Below are 24,857 nucleotides of genomic sequence, written 5' to 3'. Positions count from 1 at the left end.
ACATCTGTGACTTGAAAGTCCGGACCAATCGTTCAGCGGCACCGTTTGACTGAGGCGAAAACGGCGCGGATGTCAGATGTTGAATACCATTGGCCTGGCAGAATGACTGAAATTCTGCGGACATGAATTGTGAGCCATTGTCGGAAACAATAGTCTGCGGAAGACCTTCAATGCAAAAGATAGCAGACAACGCTTGGATGGTGGCGGAGGACGTCGTGGAAGACATCCGGACAACAAAAGGAAAATTACTGAAGGCATCGACCAGAACCAACCATCGAGCATTCCAGAATGGACCAGCAAAATCAATGTGCAAGCGTTGCCAAGGGGAAGTGGCTTTTGGCCATGCAAAGACTTTCCGCGGCGGTGCGGATTATTGTTCGGCACACGCCATGCTAGAAGAACACATATTCGTAATCGCAGCATCTATTCCGAACCAAGTACAGTGCTGACGAGCAAGTTGTTTCGTTCGCACTCTACCCCAATGTACTTGGTGAAGAAGCCGTAAAACAGAGGACTGTAACGAACGTGGGACCACGACTCTGGACTGATCATTATCAGAACGCAACAACAATACACCACGTCGTACAAAAAGTCTCTCCCTGTGAGCAAAAAATCTGCGAACCAACGGATCCTCGATCCGAGACTTTGACAAAGGCCAGTGCGTAGCAACAAAACGCAAAACGGTAGCAAGGACAGGGTCTGCAGCTGTGGCTGTAGCTACACGACGAAAATCAATCGGAAACGATTCGACCACTTCATCGGTTTCCGAATCAATGAACATGCAAGCAAGTTCGGAAGAATCGAATGCTGTATCCTCAGCAACAGGCAAACGGGACAACGCATCGGCGTTTCCGTGCCTAGCAGTGGACCGATACAAGATATCGTAGCGGTACTGCGAGAGGAAAATAGACCAGCGAATGAATTTCTGCGCTGTACGTGGAGGTACAGGCTTGGTCGGATGAAAAAGCGATGTCAAAGGTTTGTGGTCTGTGAGGATGGTGAAGTGACGACCATACAAGAAATCATGGAACTTAGTAACACCAAACACGAGAGCCAACGCTTCTTTCTCTATCGGGGAATACTTTCTTTGCGCAGACGAGAGCAATTTGGACGCAAAGGCAATAGGGCGATCATGGGAGCCAACTTTGTGCGCAAGCACAGCACCGATCCCGAAATCCGATGCATCTACCATCAACAAAAGGGGTTTCTGGGGATCGAAAGGCGTGAGGCAAGTAGTAGAAAGCAACGCCGATTTCAACTGGCGAAAGGCGCGTTCGCATTCCGTCGTCCAGACGAGCGGGACACCTTTACGGCGTAAGCGATGAAGCGGAGCTGAAATGGAAGAGGCATTGCGCACATTCACTCACACCTTGTGATGCTAAATCGTTTAATGTTCTTGCGACCTCATCACGCAATGCGTGGGGAACAGTGCGCGCTCTGAAAAATTTCGGTTGCGCGTTTACTTTCAGTTCCAAATGTGCTTCATAGTTTTTAGCGCAACCTAAGCCCGGTGCAAAAATGTCTGCAAATTCGTCACAGAGACGAGAAACACTGTCTGAAGGCACAGTCTGATTCACTGATAGGACCTGATGTACAATAGACATGTTAAACAACTGAAATAAATCTAAACCAAACAAGTTCACTGCAGAAGAAGAACGAAGAACGTAAAATGACACAAGTTTTGTTTGCCCTTTACATGTTGCAAGAAGAGTGCACTGTCCTAACACAGGGATGAGCTGTCCTGAATAACTTTTTAGCGTAACATTTGCGGCACGCAACGGAGGTGCGCCCAGTTGTTTGTACGTGTCGTGATTGAGCAATGAAACAGCAGCTCCGGTATCGAGCTGGAATTGTATGACCTTGCCATGAAAGTCCAAATCTACAAAAAGTTTATTGTCCTGCTGACGACAAGAGCGACTGTTTTGGGCAATTTGAACAGACACTGGTACAGAATCACTTGCTAATTGACGTGATTTCCGGCGACGTCGACGCACAGTTTTTGTGGGACGAACACAGTCACTGTTAGAGAAAGTGGCACTGGACGGGGTGGAAGTAACGACATGAATGTCCATGAGCGAAGGTCCACGAGCCTGAGTGTCCTTGGTTCGATTCCGGCGCGAAGCAAAGGGCCTGGAATGGTTGTGATTGTCTGAACGGATCCTTTTCTGGCAAACGCTTTGAACATGTCCTTTCCTATTGCAGAAAAAGCAAATAGCTTGGCGTGACGGGCAATGTTCACGCGAATGTCTAGTAGCACACCGCGGGCATGATTTCACTGCAGTTGTGTGCTGGCACGGCACACCTGGCTTAGAGCGCGGCGGCAGCTGCGTCGAAGTGCGCGAGGCCCGGTTACCGGGCCGCGCAGCGCGTCCAGCGGGCCGGTGAATGTTACACACGGCTGGCGAAGTTTCAAAAGATTCCTGAGCACAGTCAAGTGTGTCTTGTCTATCCAATATGTCTATCACTTGTTGAAGGGAGGGATTAACTAGTTTCAAAATTTGCTCCCATATGCAAACATCAGAAACGTTCTGTCAATTGCATCACGCACCATTGTATCTGAATAAGAAAGGCCACAGTCACAGTCAAAGGCACAGTCCCTAGTAAGGCCTTGCAATGTTGCTACCCACTCCCTATTAGTTTGACCAGCCGTACGTTTTGTACGAAAAAACGTATACCAGTTTGCAACTACATTAACTGTTTCTTTGAAATAGGCATCTAAAGCCGACAAAATTTCCTCGTAGGACAGAGTTGCTACGTCGTGTCGGGGAAACAATTTCACTATCACACGGTAGGTGGACACACCAACACAAGAAAGCAAAAACGGCTGCCGCTCATTACCTTGAATTCTGTAGGCGGCTAGATGAAATGCGAACTGGCGGGACCACTCCGGCCACGATTCGTGCGCCTCATTAAAACTGCGAAACGGCGGTGCAACTGTATGTTGTGGCTGCAGTAGCGGTGAAGCAGCGGCTGCCGCATCAGTTTGAATGGCACGTTGACCCTGGACGAGCTGTCCAAGGGCATCCAATAACGCCTGCGTCTGCTGATTCTGCAAGCGATAAAATTCGGACAGTACATCTGGAGATTGTGGCGAAGCCATGACACAAAGAAATGTAAGCAATTACAAAGAACAAAACCCTTTCCGTTGCCTCGTCGCCAATCTGTTGTGACGTAACAAGACTGTTACGCCACACTGAAGTAGCCGAAAGAAATGCATGCGTACACACACGCCGACTGGCGTCAAGTCTGGAACAAGATACGTTATGACTGCTATCAAGAAAATACGTAGCTTTGGAATATACTTAACTTTATTTACTCCTTGTGATACATCTCTCTTGACTATACAAATGAGACTCGTAAGATACATGCACTGTTACAATTGGCGCCTTGCTAGGTCGTAGCCATGGACTTAGCAGAAGGCTATTCTAACTGTCTCTCGGCAAATGAGAGGAAGGCTTTGTCCGTATAGTCGCTAGCAATGTCGTCGTACAACTGGGGCGAGTGCTCGTCCGTATCTCGAGACCTGCCTTGTGGTGGCGCTAGGTCTGCGATCACACAGTGGCGACACGCGGGTCCTACATGTACTAATGGACTGCGGCCGATTTAAGCTACCACCTAGCAAGTGTGGTGTCTGGCGGTGACACCACATCCAGCACATTCAAATTTCTGCACTAGAACATCATCATCAGAGGGCGCCAGATCTTGAACATCTCTGAAGCTTTTAGAATCACCATCACCAATGTAATTAACGAATCACACTTTATCACACACAGCAGAACCATGAAATGTACTAGCAACTCCAGCTACTTTCATTCCTCCACTAATGTCACTATAGTTAGCTGTGCAATCGGATGCAAACTGTGTTTTTTTCCAACTAGGGTGCAAGGGAACAGTAGCACAGTCATAGACAATATTTTTATTCATTCTTCATTACTAGATGCGCATTCTGTTAGTAAAAGCCTTCTTCATCTCATCAACACTGTGTGTGTTTTGCCTACTAGCCATTCCACAATAGTTCATTATTTTGTCAATTATTTTTTCGGTTAAGCTTCTCTTCCCATCCAACCCTTTATCATCACTGAATTTTTGTTTTTCGCATGAAGCTTTCAGTTTCCACAGACTTGACCCATTAGTTTCTGTACATGTTCAGCACATTCAGATTTCTGCTCTACAACATCATCATCAGAGGGCGCCAGATCTTGAACACCTCTGAAGCTTTTAGAATCACCATCACCAATGTAATTAACGAATCACACTTTATCACATCCGACAGAACCGTGAAATGTACTAGCAACATCAGCTACTTCCATTCCTCCACTAATGTCACTATAGTTAGCTGTGCAATCGGATGCAAACTGTGTTTTTTTCCAACTAGGGTGCAAGGGAACAGTAGCACAGTCATAGACAATATTTTTATTCATTCTTCATTACTAGATGCACATTCTGTTAGTAAAAAGCCTTCTTCATTTCATCAACACTGTGTGTGTTTTGCCTAATAGCCATTCCACAATAGTTCAATATTTTGTCAACTATTTTGTCAGTTAAACTTCTCTTCCCCTCCAACCCTTTACCATCACTGAATTTTTGTTTTTTGTATGAAGCTTTAAGTTTCCACAGACTTGACCCATTAGTTTCTGTACATGTCCAGCACATTCAAATTTCTGCACTACAACATCATCATCAGAGGGCGCCATATCTTGAACAACTCTGAAGCTTTTAGAATCACCATCACCAATGTAATTAACGAATCACACTTTATCACACCCAGCAGAACCATGAAATGTACTAGCAACACCAGCTACTTCCATTCCTCCACTAATGTCACTATAGTTAGCTGTGCAATTATTTTCATGTGTATCTTTATTTTTTTGTTAATACATACAATATTTAGAAACCACTGCTGCACCTAAAACTTTCTCAGTATACATACTGGTGGCGGATACTTCACCATCAAGAGACATGTGCCCCGTTTATGCCAGGTACAATGGAATGCTGCCATCAAGTCTCTATTACCACTGTTTTCTATCACTGCCTCTTCCACAGTTTTCTTCATAGATTCTATACCTTTTAAATCTATTATAATTCGTTAACTTGTTTGCGAATTTGGAAGATCCATCATGCCATGGGAAACTGGACATGCAGTATCACCCTTACCAATTGTATGTAAGGCAAAAACAAATCTACTGTTATGTTCACAGATTTTGCTACCACTTTCTTCACTTGGAGTTACTGCAACACTGTTCCAAAATGTGGTCATTTACAAACACTTACCACACTTCAGTTCCACTTCACCAGCAAGTCCAATACGATTTTTTTTAGAGAGAGTACCAAACTGATTTCACTACATTCAACACATCTTACACAGATTACAAAATTCCATTGAGAACTGACATCAAATACTTCGTTCGTATCTGATTATCCCATAAAACATTCATACTTTTCACTAACTGAACCAAGCTTCCTCTGCAAAGTATTTACTTTCTCACTTTCATTGCAACCAAGCTTCCTCTGCGAAGTATTTACTTTCTCACTTTCATTGCAATGGGTGAGTGTACCAGCAAGGCTAGTTTCATGCACTTGGTTATCGTCTTTATTGTTTATTCAGGAGCAACATATTCTGATATTAAACCAAATACCAAGTAGAGGAGAAAATGTAAAGGCTTGATAAAAGAAATTGCTGATATCTACCTAGCAAAATTAAGGCTATTACAGCCACATTCAGATTGTCCAGATTATTCATATGCAAAAACAGATGAAGGAGTAATAAAAGATATACTGAAAAACCAGTGTAATATGATAGATGAATTATGTACATAAAATAATCCATAAATTAACTGTAATTCATGGTGAAGAATCAGCTAGAAATAAGAACTATCATAATGAATTAGTTGGTACAAAATAGAAGTTAAAAAACTAATTTAGTGACTTCATCATCAAGAATCCAAAGAGAATTCCATGCCTGATTACATTTCTGAATAACTTGCCACACACATTTTGGAAGAGTGGAAAAGGCTTAGTACACACACTAATGAAAAAACTTCGAAATGCATCTACCAAGCTATAGATTTTGTGGTCCTTGAATCAAATTAGATGAAATATTAACTAGAGGAGATCGAGGAATAAATCGATTCGATGAAGCATGTAAAATACATGACATTTCTAGAAAGATAATAAAGATTTATAGAAAAGGCATGAAGCATATAAACAACTTAAATTGACTGCAAAATAAAGAATGCATTGTCCTGATCCATTGATTGGTGAAAATTTAGTGTCAGCAGCAGTAAGAGGTATAATGTGTGGGAAACGAAAATTAGATATGGGTACTGAACTTGATGAAAATTGTTGTAGACTATAAAACTTCCAGTATCACCATTTCAGTGCTATCTAAATTTATTCGTCTTCATAAAAAAATTTCTATATAAATAAATAACATAGGTTACAAATTTCTACTTTGTGGCAAAACTAAGACAAAAGAAATGAAAATTAAATTCAATAATGAACAGTTAAATAGTATTCATAATTTTTAACTGGTGCTGAGAAAAGTAAGAGAGAAAAAAACCGGTGGAAATATATTCATAACATTAGGCATACATGTGGTGGAAAAATTAGTGAATATCTACCCAAAAGAAAGAAGATTATGAATTAACATAACACAAAGGAGTATTTTTCCATTACTTTTGGCAACATTACCATATTTAGCTACAACTGGTTCATTAGCTGTTGTAGCAAATGCAATGGTAAACAAGGAAAAAGAACTGCCAGAACAAAAGAATACACAATCTTACAGTAGAGAATGAAGCTGGATGTGAAATATATAGCACTAGAGAAAAAAGTAACTGGAGTAAAAAAATTAAAAATAATTAAAGAATATAATGAACTTTAATCAGATTTTGATCTAGAAGAATTAGTTAAACAACTAAAAAATTAAACACTTTCTTGGTGTTTCCATGATCAATGAAGTACCTGAAAAACTAAAAAAAATGGAATCTAGAATAGCTAATTTAGACATTTCTAATGATGTTTGCACTCATTGCCTATGCTTTTTTGATAATGAGAAATTTGTGTTTGATTCATTAGGAGGAAATATCCACAAAGAATTGGTTGAATATCTTGGTTAAAGTTAGTTGTTCTATAATGGACAGAGAAAACAAACTTTTCATCAAATAATATGTGGTCATTTGTGTCCACTTGTTTTAAAACTGTTCTCTTATAATTATGGGCTTAATGAAATTCTGAATGTAGTAAATGAATATCTGTTTTAAATAAGGTGCAGCCTTTAGGCTGCTTCAGCAGTTAATTGTTTAATGTGTATAGAACTGGAGAACTAGAAAATATCAAAAAAGAATTGGAATTAAAAATAAAAACTTTCAGTTGCAGATTAACAAAGAAGAATTACAATCTTTAGAACTGTATATAATCAAACAATATCATAAAGAATTACTTAGCATTTTTAAATTAATTAAAGGTGTATTGGTTTTAGTAATAGAAGACTGGTAGATATAAATGATCCAACTGATAAAAAAGTATAGTGAACAAAAGATAATTAATAAAAATTGGATAATTTTGATACCAAACCTGAAGATACTAGTATTTTAACACAATTTAATAACCATGTCCCTAAAAATCATAAAAAAAGAATTAAAAAGCCTTACCACAAAGGATGAATACATGGATACTGTCTCAGACCATAGCAACTATTCTTTATTATTTTGTTTTTAAATTTAATTATATAGTTTTTATTTTATTTTATATGTTCAGTTTATCAATATTACTTTTAGATTTCAGAGATAAATGGAGCTAGTTCCTCTCTAGGCAGATCACCTTATACAATTTTATCAGTTATCCAGTTTCCAGAATGAGATTTTCACTCTTGCAGTGGAGCGTTCACTGATATGAAACTTCCTGGCAGATTAAAACTGTGTGCCAGACCGAGACTCTAAAACTCGGGACCTTTGCCTTTCGCAGGCAAGTGCTCTTCCACCTGAGCTACCCAAACATGACTCACGACCCGTCCTCAAAGCTTCGAGTCTCGGTTTGGCACACAGTTTTCATCTAATTATCTAGTTGTTTGTTTTATTTAAGCTCTTGAATGATGGTAACAGGCTGAATACATTCTGCCAATGTTAGAATATAGTCATGTAACCTGTTTTGAATGTCATCATTGTTTAAATAATATCCGTTTACCTTAAGGATTTCTTCTTTCTCGTTGAAGCTATTCCCGCGTTTTCGTATTTCCACAGCTTCTCTGAACAAGTGGGTGTGATAGTGGTCCTCTGCAGCCAGAACTTCCATGTCAGCGAGTTTTATCACGAGGTCGGGCTCACGCAGCGCGTGCTCTGCCACGGCCGATTTCTCCACCTGCCCAACCTGAGTTGTCGCTTATGTTCTTTGATCCTGATGTTTATTGATCGTCCGACATGAACTTTTCCACATGTGCGTGGTATGCGATATATTCCCGACATTGCAAGTGCATACGTTTCCTCCTTTGCTGATCTAAAACACTCTTTGATCTTCCTTGTCGGTTTGAAAATCGTGTCTATGCCGTGTTTGCGCAATATACGGCCGAATCTGTCAGTCAGGCTGGGGATGTATCACAGAAAGGCCGTACCCGACATTTCTTTTCCTGATTTCTTGCTTCACCGTGTTTTGGCTCTGTTCAACTTCTCATATAATTTGTGGAGTACCCATTACTCCTCAGAACACTTTCCAGGTGCTGCATTTCGCGTCTGAGGTGCTGCGGCTTACATATTCGTCCTGCTCCCATTACGAGCGTACTAATCATGCCCCTTTTATGACTTGGGTGGTGGTTTTTGCAGGTATCGGTCCGTGTGTGTCAGTTTTCGGTACATGCTGTATCCCAGGTTTTCACTATCCCTTGTGACCAGCACATCTTGAAGTGGTTGTTTTTTGTCGTTTTCGACGTCCACGGTAATTTTTCGTTGGCATGGAGGCTGTCTTAGAATGTCACCGAGCTGTTCTTGACCATGGTGCTACACGACGAAAGTATCATCGACGTATCTGTACCACACCTTAGGTTTACAAGTCGCCGAGTCCAGTGCCTGTGCCTGGAAATGTTCCATGAAGAAGTTGGCCACCACTGAACTAAGAGGACTACCCATGACGACGCCTTCCAACTGTTCATGGAAATTGCCATTCAACGTGAAATAGCTCGTGCTGAGACATGCATAAAAGAGCTTTGAAATGTCTTGCTGGATAATGGAACCGATGTGCTCCAGAGCGTCACTGAGTGGCTCTTTCGTAAACAAAGAAACAATATCAAAGCTGATCAGGATGTCGTTTGGTGCAAGTTTTAGTTTCTTCAGCTTCCCAATGAAATGTCCTGAGTCCTTTATGTATGTGTCGGTCTTTCCCATGTGCGGCTGGAGCAGAGAGGCCAAGTGTTTTGTCAATTTACACACTCCTGGCTCACCGACAAATATGTGAGCTGTAGCAACTCGGACGCGAAATGCAAATCCCCGAAAGTATTGTGAGGAGCAATGGGTACTCCACAAATTATATTAGAAATGTGACAGAGCCAAACACACGGTGAAGTAAGAAATCAGAAAAAGAAATGTCGGGTACGACCCTTCTACCATACATTCCCAGCGTGACGGACAGTTTCGGCCGTATATTGCGCAAACACGGCGTAAACACGATTTTCAAACCGACAAGGGAGATCAAACAGTGTCTTAAATCGACAAAGGAAAAAAGAGACCCACTTCCAATGTCGGGAATATACTGCATAGCATGCACATGTGGTAAAGTTTATGTCGGAATGACTGGACGATCAATCAACATCAGGATCAAAGAACATAAGCGACAACTCAGGTTGGGGCAGGTGGAGAAATCGGCCAAGGCAAAGTACGCGCTGTGTGAGCCCGACCACGTAATGAAATTCGCCGACACTGAAGTTCCGACTGTAGAGAAACACTATCACACCCGCTTGTTCAGAGAAGCTGAAAAAAAAAGGGAATAGCTTCAACAAGAAATAAGAAATCCTCAAGGTAAAGGGATCCTGGCTTCCCGTACTGCAGCGAACGACCGCCGCAGTTAAGAAGAGGAAAACCGCAATGGAAATGAGCGCGGAGAAGCCCTCGGACGTTGGTGCGCCAGGTACATATAACCTGCGGCAGCGAGCTCGGCTCCAGTTACCACTGGCAATGGAGAGTGAAACTTTCACAATGCCAGCCATTGATACTGACAAAACGTCAGTAAAATCATCAGACGAACGTCGACTAAAGAACCTGAGACAGAAGCCAATAGGCAGTTTGTAAATTATTTTTGCTATAAGGTGATAAGTCATCTTTAAGAAATGGGTAGTCATTCAATACACAGTTGTAATATGGCATTACTTCAAAATTAATATCATTTTTCAACAGAAAATTATTCTAATGTCTTTTATAGATACTACATTCAACGCTTTTGTGGGTTGTCCAATTCTTGCAAACCTGGACATTTCCATAAATAAACGCAAAATATAAATCATGATCAACACATCTTTTTATTCAAACAATAGAACCCAAATATCTTCAACCAAGTACCTAAATTTGGTTGAAACTTGTTATAATTTAGAAATTAAAGTGTATTCATCATCAGATATGCTTGGAACTGACAGCATTTACAAAGAAATAAAATTTAATACGAAAAATGTATTGATTATAATCATAATCTAACGCTAACTTATACCTAAATTCAAAATAATCTAGATTGTTATTTTTCAAGACTAAAACGATTTTTTTATAATTTAAACATCTTTAGAGGTTACATTGAGATCCTCTGCAAAATTGTAATGATCAACATAAAAATATCATTTCTAATGAGTACATCATTCTATTGTAATTACAGAAACGAAATATCTTTAAATTAAGTACCTAAATTTAATTGACAGTTGTTGTGGGTAATGAATTCAAATACATTTCACCATAGGTCCCACAGCATTAGATGTACTTGAATTGTTGCCATTTATAAAAAAATACAATTTAATGTCAATTTTATTCTTTTGTTCAGTAATGTATAAGTTTGACCCTATGTGTCTTTACCATTCATTTATCACAAAATAACAAGCTCATCCTCCCCCCATGAACCATGGACCTTGCCGTTGGTGGAGAGGCTTGCGTGCGTCAGCGATACAGATGGCTGTACTGTAGGTGCAACCATAATGGAGGGGTATTGTTGAGAGGCCAGACAAAAGTGTGGTTCTGGAAGAGGGGCAGCAGCCTTTTCAGTAGTTGCAAGGGCAAAAGTCTGGATGATTGACTGATCTGGCCTTGTAACATTAACCAAAACGACCTTGCTGTGCTGGTACTGCGAATGGCTGAAAGTAAGGGGAAACTACAGACGTAATTTTTGCCGAGGGCATGCAGCTTTACTGTATGGGTAAATGATGATGGCGTCCTATTGGCTAAAATATTCCGGAGGTAAAATAGTCCCCCATTCGGAACTCCGGGCGGGAACTACTCAAGCGGACGTCATTATCAGAAAAAAGAAAACTGGCGTTCTACGGATTGGAGTGTGGAATGTCAGATCCCTTAACCGGGCAGGTAGATTAGAAAATTTAAAAAGGGAAATGGATAGATTAACGTTAGATATAGTGGTAATTAGTGAAGTACAGTGGCAGGAGGAACAGGACATTTGGTCAGATGAAAACAGGTTTATAAATACAAATACAATTAGGGGTAACGCAGGAGTAGGTGTAATAAAGAATTAAAATATAGGAGTGTGGGTAAGCTACTACAAACAGCATAGTGAGCGCATTATTGTGGCCAAACCCATGCCTAATACAGTAGTACAAGTTTATATGCCAACTAGCTTTGCAGATCATGAAGAAACTGATGAAATGTATGATGAGATAAAAGAAATTATTCAGGTAGTAAAGGGAGACGAAAATTTAGTAGTCATGGAAGACTGGAATTAGAGAATAGGAAAAGGGAGAGAAGGAAACATAGTAGGTGAATATGGATTGGGGGTAAGAAATGAAAAAGGAAGCCGTCTGGTAGAATTTTGCACAGAGCAAAACTTAATCATAGCTAACACTTGGTTCAAGAATCATAAAAGAAGGTTGTATACATGGAAGAATCCTGGAGACACTAGAAGGTATCAGATAGATTATATAATGGTAACACAGAGATTTAGAACCAGGTTTTAAATTGTAAGACATTTCCAGGGGCAGATGTGGACTCTGACCACAATCTATTGGTTATGAGCTGTAGATTAAAACTGAAGAAACTGCTAAAAGGTGGGAATTTAAGGAGATGAAACCTGGATAAACTGAAAGAACCAGAGGTTGTACAGAGTTTCACGGAGAGTATAAGGGAACAATTGACAGGAGTGGGGGAAAGAAGTACAGTAGAAGAAGAATGGGTAGCTCTGAGGGATGAAGTAGGAAGGCAGCAGAGGGTGAAGTAGGTATAAAGATGAGGGCTAGTAGAAATCCTTGGGTAACAGAAGAAATATTGAATTTAATTGATGAAAGGAGAAAATATAAAAATGCAGTAATGAAGTAGGCAAAAAGGAATACAAGCGTCTCAAAAATGAGATCGACAGGAAGTGCAAAATGGCTAAGCAGGGATGGCTAGAGGACAAATGTAAGGATGTAGAGGCTTATCTCTCTAGGGGTAAGATAGATACTGCCTACAGGAAAATTAAAGAGACCTTTGGAGAAAAGATAACCACCTGTATGAATATCAAGAGCTCAGATGGAAACCCAGTCCTAACCAAAGAAGGGAAAGCAGAAAGGTGGAAGGAGTATATAGAGGGTCTATATAAGGGCGATGTACTTGAGGACAATATTATAGAAATGGAAGAGAATGTAGATGAAGATGAAATGGGAGATACGATACTGTGTGAAGAGTTTGACAGAGCACTGAAAGACCTGATCCGAAACAAGGCCCCGGGAGTAGACAACATTCCATTAGAACTACTGACAGCCTTGGGAGAGCCAGGCCTGACAAAACTCTACCAACTGGTGAGCAAGATGTATGAGGCAGGCGAAGTACCCTCAGACTTCAAGAAGAATATAATAATTCCAATACCAAAGAAAGCAGGTGTTGACAGATGTGAAAATTACCCAACTATCAGTTTAATAAGTCACAGCTGCAAAATACTAACGCGAGTTCTTTACAGACGAATGGAAAAGCTGGTAGAAGCCGACCTCAGAGAAAATCAATTTGGATTCCGTAGAAATATTGGAACACTTGAGACAATACTTACGACTTACTTAGAAGAACGATTAAGGAGATGCAAACTTACGTTTCTAGCATTTGTAGACTTAGAGAAAGCTTTTGACAATGTTGACTGGAATACTCTCTTTCAAATTCTGATGGTGGCAGAGGTAAAATACAGGGAGCGAAAGGCTATTTACAATTCGTACAGAAACCAGATGGCAGTTATAAGAGTCGAGGGGCATGAAAGGAAAGCACTGGTTGGGAAGGGAGTGAGACAGGGTTGTAGCCTCTCCCCGATGTTATTCAATCTGTATATTGAGCATGCAGTAAAGGAAACAAAAGAAAAATTTGGAGTAGGTATTAAAATCCATGGAGAAGAAATAAAAACTTTGAGGTTCACCACCGATGACATTGTAATTGTCAGAAACAGCAAAGGACTTAGAAGAGCTGTTGAACGGAATGGACAGTGTCTTGAAAGGAGGGTATAAGATGAACATCAACAAAAGCATAACGAGGATAATGAAATGTAATCGAATTAAATCGGGTGATACTGAGGGAGTTAGATTAGGAAATGAGACACTTAAAGTAGTAAAGGAGTTTTGCTATTTGGGGAGCAAAATAACTGATGATGGTCGAAGTAGAGAGGACATAAAATGTAGACTGGCAATGGAAAGCAAAGCGTTTCTGAAGAAGAGAAATTTGCTAACATCGAGTATTGATTTAAGTGTCAGGAAGTCGTTTCTGAAAGTATTTGATTGGAGTGTATCCATGTATGGAAGTGAAACATGGACGATAAATAGTTTAGACAAGAAGAGAATAGAAGCTTTCTAAATATGGTTCTACAGAAGAATGCTGATGATTAGATGGGTAGATCATATAACTAATGAGGAGGTATTGAACAGAATTGGGGAGAAGAGGAGTTTGTGGCACAACTTGACTAGAAGAAGGGATCGGTTGGTAGGACATGTTCTGAGGCATCGAGGGATCACCAATTTGGTACTGGAGGTCAGCGTGGAGGGTAAAAATCGTAGAGGGAGACCAAGAGATGAATACACTAAGCAGATTCAGAAGGATGCAGGCTGCAGTAGGTACTGGGAGATGAAGAAGCTTGCACAGAATAGGGTAGCATGTCGATCTGCATCAAACCAGTCTCAGGACTGAAGACCACAACAACAACCACACCATTAGAACCATATCATAATTATGTAATAATTCTAGTGGTTATCCAGTTATTTTTAGCATTCAATTACAAGATAAACAAAGTGCAGTAAAATACTGACGTGGATCTTCATTGTAAGCTTGTATATAAGGTTTATTGTCAAGTACATCATCCAATAATAAAACATCAATTTTAAAATACAGGTAATGAAATTCGCCAAGATTTTTGAAACTGAAATTTTTGCAGACTGATTTTGCATGTTTATAGCTTTCATCACTTATTTCACAGTCATTCAGTTTATTGTAAAATTCTTTTCTTGATGGGAGCGCTGTTTCGTCAAATTTCTTCCAACTATTAATATATTCATAAGGATAGACACCTACCGTAATTATCAGATAGGTCAAATTTTCTGGAAAAACATTTTTAATGATAGTCACTTGATCCTTTTCCAAATGTGATGAAAATTTGTCCAGGCTTGAGGTCACGAAACTAAATCTATCAAAAAACCTCATCTTCAAATTATCTGTCCTCTTCCCTTTTATGAGTATTGTGTCCTGGGAAATTATGTAAACAAACTGAACAAACTTGGGATGCTTCAATTGATGATAACATTACTTTCATACTAGAGTTATATATTTTCCAGTCAAGTGATAATGGTGACGACCTTGTTTATTGTGTTTGGGGCAATGATATCTACATAATGAGCATATTTTAGATCTTGCATGTCTTGATTCTTCTTCAGGTGTTAATGGTCTCATTTCTTGAGTTTCAGAATAAATTCTACCAATTTATTCAACCTCTTATTTCATTAATTCAGTTTTTTTGTGGAAGTGTGGTCCTCAATATATAACTGGATTTTTATAATCCCCATTGATGTACCTGATATGGTAACAGAAACTCTTGATTCATGTTTTATATATTTTGTAGTACAACACTTGCTACTTAATTTTAATTCGATTAGATTTATTTGTTCATTGCTAAGTTCATTTCTATCGCAAAAATCTCTCTGTATAAACCAATATGAATATCATTCTCTGTTAATACTGGATATTTTAGAACTAATTTAAATGTGCTTGTCATTTTTAATTTAGTTCACAATTAGCCATTTTTAATAGCAGAAAGAATAGCCTGTATATGTTGATAATGAGGCTCTGTCTGGGAATTCTACTTTTAATGATATGTTAACTAAGCAGTTTGTTGTAGGACATCTGATATATCCTTACTGTTGATGTGGAGTAAACACATAGGACAAATAACTTTTAATTCTTTGTGTTTTGTAATTAGACCCAAAACAAGTCTAGCTAAATTTTTATACAGCTTTTGTGTGAATTACTCTTTCTCTTAAAACAAAGGAGATTTATGTGGTTCTCTTTCTTACATTGCATTACTTCCAGTGGATACACTTGATATTTTTAATTAAATGAATCAGTATTAGTAGATACATTAATTTCAGACTCAATTCTTGGAATATTATCAACCACCACAGGGAATTTAAAATTTTCAAGTTTCTGGCCAATATAAAGACCAATGTTTTTGTATTTTACGACTCCAACAGAATATAATGCAGATTTTATAACTTGTAGAATATATTTTTGGTCATTATATTTGCATTAATGTATGTCCTTTTATTTTTTTGGTAATTCAATGTCAGATGAACCTCTTAAGGGAACATAACTATTAATTCCTAGATGCAGACCAATAATTGTATTTAATGTCCAATTGGAACTATGAGCTTGAAAGTTCAAAATTTTTCAAATAATAAAATTCCCCATTAACATATCTGAATGCAGAATTTATTCCTGTAGGAAATTCAGAAATTAAACCACGTATTTACTTTTTAAAATACATTCATCCATCTTTGCATAGAAAAAATAATTAAAGAATATATATGTACTAACTGAATATGTGTTTGCTACAACATTTAATTCAATATCTTTATGTAATCCTGTAATAGGCAGTGGCTTCAGGTATTGTAGGATTAACTGTAATAAATGTAATTTATCATGTATATCATATTGTCAACAAATAGAACAACTTCACCATGTTGTCTTTGATATACTTCATCTACTCTTTGTAAACTTTGTTGCAAAAATGCAAACCAATTAGTTATTAGTTGTGATTTCATATCTTTACCTATCCACATTCACTTCTGGTAAAAAATTTGTAAGGTCTCATTCACAAATAACAATTGATTGAACTTCTTTATTTGACATAATGAAGCAACTGGCTTACTTTTTCGTATAGATGGTTGTGGTGTTAAATACTAAGTGATAGCTAAAGCAGTTTTTTTGAATTTGAACCATTATAGTAAAGATATGCATTAATTGCTTTTAACATATGTAAGGGCGCTAATAACCTCGCTGTTGAGTACCAAAACCATACACACACAGTAAAGATTTGTTACCCTCCATAAACCTCTGAACATTGCAAACCTAATGTTTGGCCAGTTTCATACACTAAAACTTCAAATAGGTTTTTATGGTAGTCTGCCACATTCCCAACAGTCTCCAAGTACCATATCTTCTCTTTATTCATATGTATCTCTATGGGATCATTACTCATTTTTGGAAAAAAGTTGATCTATCACATTACGTTTTCCATGTAGTTCTTTACAACATTGGTTTCCATGTATTTCATTTGTATTTATTCGTCTTTTGCCTGTATTTAAAACATAATTATTATTGCTATAATGAGCAAACTGTATATCAATATATTTTTACTATAAATGAAATGCTGCCCCTATTCCTTCTGTCGGGTTCAGCTAAACTGGTGGCTGTCCGACCTTTGCTTAACGTGATTCAGAAGAATGAAGACCTTCAGTTGAGCAACAATAACTTTATTACGAGCGCGTATCTGACGACGCCCGGCATGCATGGACAGATCGGAGCTATAAAATTTGCTTCCGGCCTATACAGGGGATCCTTAATCCTCGGAAACTTCCGTAGTTAGGAGAGAAAACAGTACTCGTCCACACAAGTCAGGAGGCAAGGAACTACTCACTAATTCAAACAACAAGGAATAATAATAATAATAACAGAACGTATATAAAAGCTAGAAAACACAGCGCCTCTAGAGGCTGGGCGCGGAACTACACAAACGTCGCGTAAAGTAATTGCGACCGCACACCACTGCACTGACACACGCGCACAGCACACACACACACACACCGGCGAGCTTGAATTAGCGCGCGGCAGCGTCGCTACATCGGCCCCCCGGGCGGAAGCGGAGCGTCGGCGTCGAGATACCGCGCCGGAAAGTGCACCCGACGTCCAGAACGGGTCGTCCTCGTCGGAGGAGGAGAAACAACGTCAGGAGGCGGATGTTGTGCTGCGTTGGGCGGCGGATGATGAAGAGCCGGCGCCGGAGGTGTGGCGTCAGTGTCTGGAACAGCGGTAGGTGGATGCCTACGACGAGGTGCCGCTAGTGGGGTGTCGGGAATAACATACGCAGGTTTAACCCGATTCAACGCAACAGTCGTGGTTTTGCCGTTCACTAGGATATCCATGGTGTGGGCACTGCGCCGTAGCACTTCATATGGACCAGAATAAGGAGCTTGTAGAGGCGGTTTAACGCCCTCAGTGCGGAGCATGACGTGACGACATTGTTTCAGGTCCTGGTGCACGAAAGTGGGCGGCTTGCCATGATGTGTGGCTTTCGGAGGGCGAATCTTTGATACATGGTCCCTCAATCGTCGCAAGAAATCCGGCTGGCCAGTAGCAACTGTCTCTGTGGCATCGGCGTCTACAAAATCCCCAGGAAGGCGCAGTGTTTCTCCATAAACCAGTTCTGCCGCTGACGACCCCAGGTCTGGTTTGAAAGTCGTCCGTAAGCCTAACAAGACCACTGGTAGTGCGGTTGTCCAGGTTTCTTCGTGGCACATCAGCGCGGCCTTCAAACAACGGTGCCAGCGTTCGATCATTCCGTTGCTTGCTGGGTGATAACTTGTGGTCTTATGGTGGGTGTAACCACAAAACTTGGCCAGCTGTGAGAACAGGTCTGATTCAAACTGCCGTCCGCGGTCAGTGGTAATATGTAGTGGGCATCCAAATCTTGCCAACCAAGTCATTGCAAAAGCGGAAGCTAATGTGTCTGCTGTGATATTATCCACCGGCACTGCCTCCGGCCAACGTGTAAAACGGTCGATCATTGTAAACAGATATCTTTGCCCGTTCGAAGGTGGAAGTGGTCCGACTACATCTAAATGAACGTGGGCAAAGTGGGCGGTGGTATCCGGAAAATCGCCGATCGGTGCGTGTACATGGCGGTTAATCTTGCAGCGTTGGCACTGAAGACAAGATTGGACCCACTCGCGGCAGTCTTTTTGCATGCCTGGCCACACGAAACCTTGCGATACTAGGCGGAATGTCGGGCGTACCCCGGGATGGCACAATCCATGTACTATATCAAAGGCTTGTCTTCTAAAAGCCGGCGTCAGAAAGGGACGAGGTCGGCCGCGAGAAACGTCGCAGTATAGCTGTGTATCTTCCCCCGGAACATCAACGAGTTTCAGTTGCAATGCGGAAGCCGTGTCTTTAACATAGGCAAGGAGTTCTTCGTCGTCTCTCTGTGCCTGTGCGAGTGCAGGAAAGTCTATGGTACTGGAAACACTTCTGATCCGTGAAAGGCAATCCGCAACAATGTTGTCGATCCCAGAAATATGTCTAATGTCGGTAGTAAACTGGGCCACGAACTCAAGGTGATGAAATTGACGGGGAGAGCAGTTGACACTATTCCGACGGAAGGCGAACGTGAGTGGCTTGTGGTCTGTATATATCGTGAAAGTTCGCGCTTCCACTTGGGGGCGAAAATATTTCCTTGCCTGGTATACTGCCAGGAGCTCACGGTCATATGTGCTCCATTTTCTCTGTGCAGGCGAAAGCTTCTGGGAATAATACGCCAGTGGCTGCCATGCGTTGTCGGACCATTGTTGTAACGCGGCACCGATCGCCGTCTGGCTCGCATCTACGACAATTGCTAATGGCGCGTCGAGCCGTGGATGTGCGAGAAGCGCCGCGTCGGCCATGCTCCTCTTTGTTGCCTCGAACGCAGAACACATGTCCTCTATCCACTGTATCAGAGACTTGCTATTTACTTTAGGGCCTGATAATGCCGCCGTCAAAGGTTCCTGCAGCTCCGCAACGTGAGAAAGGTGTCGTCGATAAAAATTGAGCATCCCCAAAAAACGACGTAATTCTTTGATCGTAGTTGGTCGGGGTAGCTGCAAGATAGCGTCCACCTTCTCGGACAGAGGAAGAGAGCCTTCAGCAGAAATCTTATGGCCAAGAAATGTCACCTCTGACTGCCCAAAAACACACTTGTCCACGTTCAAGACCACACCGTAACGCTCCAATCGCTCGAAAATCTCTCGCAGATGTTGTCGGTGTTGATCGTGGTCAGCAGAGAACACTAACATATCGTCCAGGTAGGCGAAACAGAACGGCAGCCCCTGGAGGACCGAGTCTATAAACCTTTGCCAGGTCTGATCGGCATTGCGTAAACCGAAAGTCATAAATTTGCTTTCAAATAAACCGAAAGGCGTTATTATTGCAGTCTTTGGAATGTCGTCATTGGCCACCGGAATCTGTGTATACGCTTTAGCGGAGTTCAGCACTGTGAACACCGTGGCACCATGTAAAGCGTGATTATAATCCCGCAGTAACGGAACGGGATATCTGTCCGGCACTGTTCGCGCGTTAAGCGCACGGTAGTCACCGCGTGGGCGCCAGGCTCCACCCTTCTTCGGAACAAGATGTAATGCGGAGGACCACGAGCTCTTAGATGGCCGCATTATGCCTTCGCGAATCATGGCGTCAAATTCTGCCTTCGCTATCTTCAATCGGTCCGGAGCGAGACGCCTAGGTCGGCATGCTACTGGGGGATCATCAGTCGTTTGAATGTGATGCACCGTGTCATGTGGTATGAACCTGGGAGCGCCGGGCGGCCTGGTCAAGTTCGGATAGTTAAGCAGTAATTCAGTGTACTCACCCTCCGTAGCATGGACCAACCTGGCACTGTGCGTTGCGGTGTTGCGACGGAAACCCATGACTGCTAAGCCAGTGACGCTGTCTACCAAGCGTGCGTTCGCGACGTCCGGCAGCAGGTGGTAGTGCGCGAGGAGATCAGCCCCGGCGACGTTTGTGTAGTTCCGCGCCCAGCCTCTAGAGGCGCTGTGTTTTCTAGCTTTTATATACGTTCTGTGACGTCAGCCACTGTAAAATTCCACTCGTACGCGCGACGTAGGCCGAGATTAAGCTCCATCCTCTGTGTGCCATATGTTGCGATGGAATAATTGTTGGCAGCCGTCAGACGGAAGGCAGTTGGCGGCCGGCAACGATGTATGGCTGTTCGTGGTATGATACTCAGGTCCGACCCAGTGTCAATTAAAAACTTAACGCCGGAACTCCTATCGGTAACGAACAGGCGCTTGGAGGATAACTGGCAGTCGGTTGCGCCTATTGTCGACCGCCGGTGGCGTTTGGGTGCGAGCATGGCGATTTGCACTTCCTTGCCTGATCGCCGAATCTTCGGTGGTACCAGCACAACGGTATCTCGCCTTGCGGAGTGGTAGTACCGCCGGAAGATCTGCTTCTCGAACGCCGCCGTCTGTATCGGCTTCTTCTATTATTGTCGTCGTCACGTGCCAGCAGCGCACTGACCTGGGCGCACAAAAGCTCAACCTTGGCAGCGAGAGAATCATGGTCGGCTCGTGCTACAGACGCGGTACTGTTTGCACTGTTATCCAACGCCGCGACTGCGCTGACCGGAGCCGGTGTGATCGCGTCCTGAATCCGGTCTGCTAGCTGCGCCACGTCATCCAGCGGCATGTCCGTTTGTGAGGCGATTATGGCTTTTATTTGCGGCGGCAACCTACTGCTCCACAGCGTTCTGAGCAGACTGTCTGGCACAGTAACGGTGTCAACTTTGCTGCGTAGATGTCGCAGGTATTGAGAAGGCTTCCTGTCGCCAATTTCTTCCTGTGTCAGAACCTGACGTATCCGGTCCTCTAGCGACGCGGCCACCCGTCGAATCAACTCTGATTTTAGTCTGGCATAAGCTCCAGCCTCGGGCGGTGCTGTGATTATGTCCTGCACCTCGGCTGCATAACGTTGGTCGAGTTGGCTCACAATCAGCGCAAATTTAGTTGCTTCGACCGTTATTCCAGCGCAGCTAAAACTTGCCTCTGCCTGCGCGAACCAGAGTACCGGGTTGTCGGGCCAGAACGGCGGCAAACGGACTGCAATCCTGGAGACGGCCTGCTGTTCGGTCATTATGTGCTCGTTACTTACGTAGCTCACGGCTGCTTCTTCTTAATCACGTCGGTCTCTGCTTGAATCACGTCGGGCTCTGCTTGAATCACGTCGGGCTCTGCTTGAATCACGTCAGGGTCACCACTTGTCGGGTTCAGCTAAACTGATGGCTGTCCGACCCTTGCTTAACGTGATTCAGAAGAATGAAGACCTTCAGTTGAGCAACAATAACTTTATTGCGAGCGCGTATCTGACGACGCCCGGCATGCATGGACAGATCGGAGCTATAAAATTTGCTTCCGGCCTATACAGGGGATCCTTAATCCTCGGAAACTTCCGTAGTTAGGAGAGAAAACAGTACTCGTCCACACAAGTCAGGAGGCAAGGAACTACTCACTAATTCAAACAACAAGGAATAATAATAATAATAACAGAACGTATATAAAAGCTAGAAAACACAGCGCCTCTAGAGGCTGGGCGTGGAACTAAACAAACGTCGCGTAAAGTAATTGCGACCGCACACCACTGCACTGACACACGCGCACAGCACACACACACACCGGCGAGCTTGAATTAGCGCGCGGCAGCGTCGCTACACTTGTAATACTTTTTATTGGCTCCTTTATCCTTCCTTCTTATACTTTTCTTCTATTTATACATACTGGTTCTATAGCTACCATAAGCATCTTTTACACCACGTTTAGATCTGTTCATAAAACTGAAACTCTATTCACTTAATTCACCATATATCTCAAGATTATGTGTTAATTGATATGCCAGTAATTTTTGTTTGAATGTATCATCTCTCTCTTCAGTTGCTTCACCGTTGATGGAATGTCTAAATAACCAAATCTAATCAAGTCTTCTATTGCTTTACTCTTCTCAGCTTGAGGTGCTACTACGATTTTCACAAATAATAATAATAAAAGTGCCTTCACTTATATATAATTCTAAAAAATAAGTAGATTTAAAAAATTTCTAACGAAAATTTTCTATTAAATGGAGTCATTCATAGATCTAATCAAGAGCAAGTTTACCTGTCAATGAGAAGCAAGCATTTGCAATAACTGATAAAAAGAATAATCCTTGCACTAGGTATAAGGATGTTCCTGAAATTTTAAAATATGAGAAACATATTAATGTTATACAAAACTATGTAGATGATGGGAGTAAGGTATATTTAGCTGATTTTAAAGTGGTTCCCAATTCAGGGATCTTTCAAAATTCACAACTTCACTTAATATGTATCAATGAATGAGGTCTAATTGTTTAATTTTTGGATCACAAAAGGAGGAAGTTGAATTATTTTCTCATAAACTTGGAAACATGGTGAGCATAAAAGATGACATTAGACATTTATATCGAGATTTAATACTCATATAAAAAAAAGAATGACATTCAAGTAAATTGCTTAAGGATCTAAATAAAAATAAAGGATAATTATATACACAAATCTCTGTCTTACCATTATATAATCTATCTGAAACCTTTTAGTATCCCCAGGGTTCTTCCATGTATACAACCTTCTTTCATGATTCTTGAATCAAGTGTTAGCTATGATTAACTTATGCTTTGTGCAAAATTCTATCAGGTGGCTTACGCTTTCATTTCTTACCCCCAATCCATATTCACCTACTATGTTTCCTTTTCTTCCTTTTCCTACTCTCTAATTCCAGTCTTCCATGACTATTAAATTTTCGTCTCCCTTCACTACCTGAATAATTTCTTTTATCTCATCATATATTTCATCAATTTCTTCATCATCTGCAGAGCTAGTTGGCATATAAACTTGTACTACTGTATTAGGCATATGCTTTGTGTCTATCTTGGCCGCAATAATGCATTCACTATGCTGTTTGTAGTGGCTTACCCACACTCCTATTTTTTAATTCGTTATTTAACCTACTCCTTTATTACCCCTATTTGATTTTGTATTTATAACCCTGTATTCACCTGACCAAAAGTCTTGTTCTTCCTGCCACCGAACTCCACTAATTCCCACTATATCTAACTTTAACCTATCCATTTCCCTTTTTAAAATTTCTAACCTACCTGCCCGATTAAGGGATCTGACATTCCACACTCCAATCCGTAGAACGCCAGTTTTCTTTCTCTTGATAACGATGTCCTCTTGAGTAGTCCCTGCCTGGAGATCCGAATGGGGGACTATTTTACCTCCATAATATTTTACCCATTAGGACGCCATCATCATTTAATCATACAGTAAAGCTGCATGCCCTTGGGAAAAATTACGGCTGTAGTTTCCCTTTGCTTTCAGCCGTTCACAGTACCACAACAGCAAGGCTGTTTTGGTTAGTGTTACAGGGCCAGATCAGTCAATCATCCAGACTGTTGCCCCTGCAACTACTGAAAAGGTTGCTGCCCCTCTTCAGGAACCATACGTTTGTCTGGCCTCTCAACAGATACCCCTCCGTTGTAGTTGCCCCTTACAGTATGGCTATCTGTATCATTGAGGCAAGCAAGCCTCCCCACCAACGGCAAGGTCCATGGTTCGTGGGGGGGGGGGTTCTAATGGTAATAAAAGGAATAAAACATGGTACATCCCAATGGCGTAAAAGATATGTGAAGGCAAATAATAAGTATATGAAAGTTTATGATGTAAAAATATATCATATTCTTTAGCATATTTGATGCTAACAACCTGTATAGTTTTGCTGTAAGTCAATATTATCATATGCTGGATTTGAATGGGATGATCACATTCATTTGATTCTTAAAAAAGTGAGATCTAAGATGCTTCTAAAATTGGATATACATTTGAATTAGACCTAGAATATCCAAGACCATTACATGATTTACTTAAAGATATACCATTTCAAGTAAATAACAATGTGCCTGGAACTGAAGAAAGCAAGTTTTTAATTACTCTGGATGATAAAAATAATTATGTAGTTCACTATAGAAATCTGAAACAGTCTGTTCCTCTAGGAATTAAGATAACAAAAATGCAAAGGTCTGTAAATTTAAATAATCTGGTTGGTTCAAAAACTGTGTATATTTGAATACAGAAATGAGGATGAAAGCAAAGAATGATTTTGAAAAATATTTCTACAAACTGATGAATATTCAGTATTTGGAAAAACGATGGAAATATTAGAAAGAGAGTGAATATAAAATTAGTTTCATGTGGAGAGAAATGTGAAAGACTTGTGGTAAAGCAAAACTCCAAAGGAAGAACAGTATTTAATCAAAAGCCAGCTCCAATTCACATGAAGAGAGCTACATTGTTATAAGTATACTTGATTTATCTAAAGAACTGATGTATAA

General features: G+C 41.1%; 1 protein-coding gene across 1 annotated transcript in view; it reads right to left on the bottom strand.

The window, feature by feature from the left end:
- LOC126413035 (O-acyltransferase like protein-like) overlaps window positions 1-21,590 on the bottom strand; it is a 274,571-nt gene extending 252,981 nt beyond the window's left edge. The window contains exon 1 of the mRNA XM_050082929.1: window positions 20,979-21,590. Within this exon, the coding sequence (XP_049938886.1) occupies window positions 20,979-21,590 (612 nt within the window). The remainder of the gene's footprint in view (window positions 1-20,978) is intronic.
- Window positions 21,591-24,857: the final 3,267 nt, after the last annotated feature.

The sequence above is a fragment of the Schistocerca serialis genome, chromosome 7, assembly GCF_023864345.2.
Source record: "Schistocerca serialis cubense isolate TAMUIC-IGC-003099 chromosome 7, iqSchSeri2.2, whole genome shotgun sequence".
NCBI classification, from domain to species: Eukaryota; Metazoa; Arthropoda; class Insecta; order Orthoptera; family Acrididae; genus Schistocerca; species Schistocerca serialis.
This window is presented reverse-complemented; position numbering and strand designations above follow the sequence as displayed.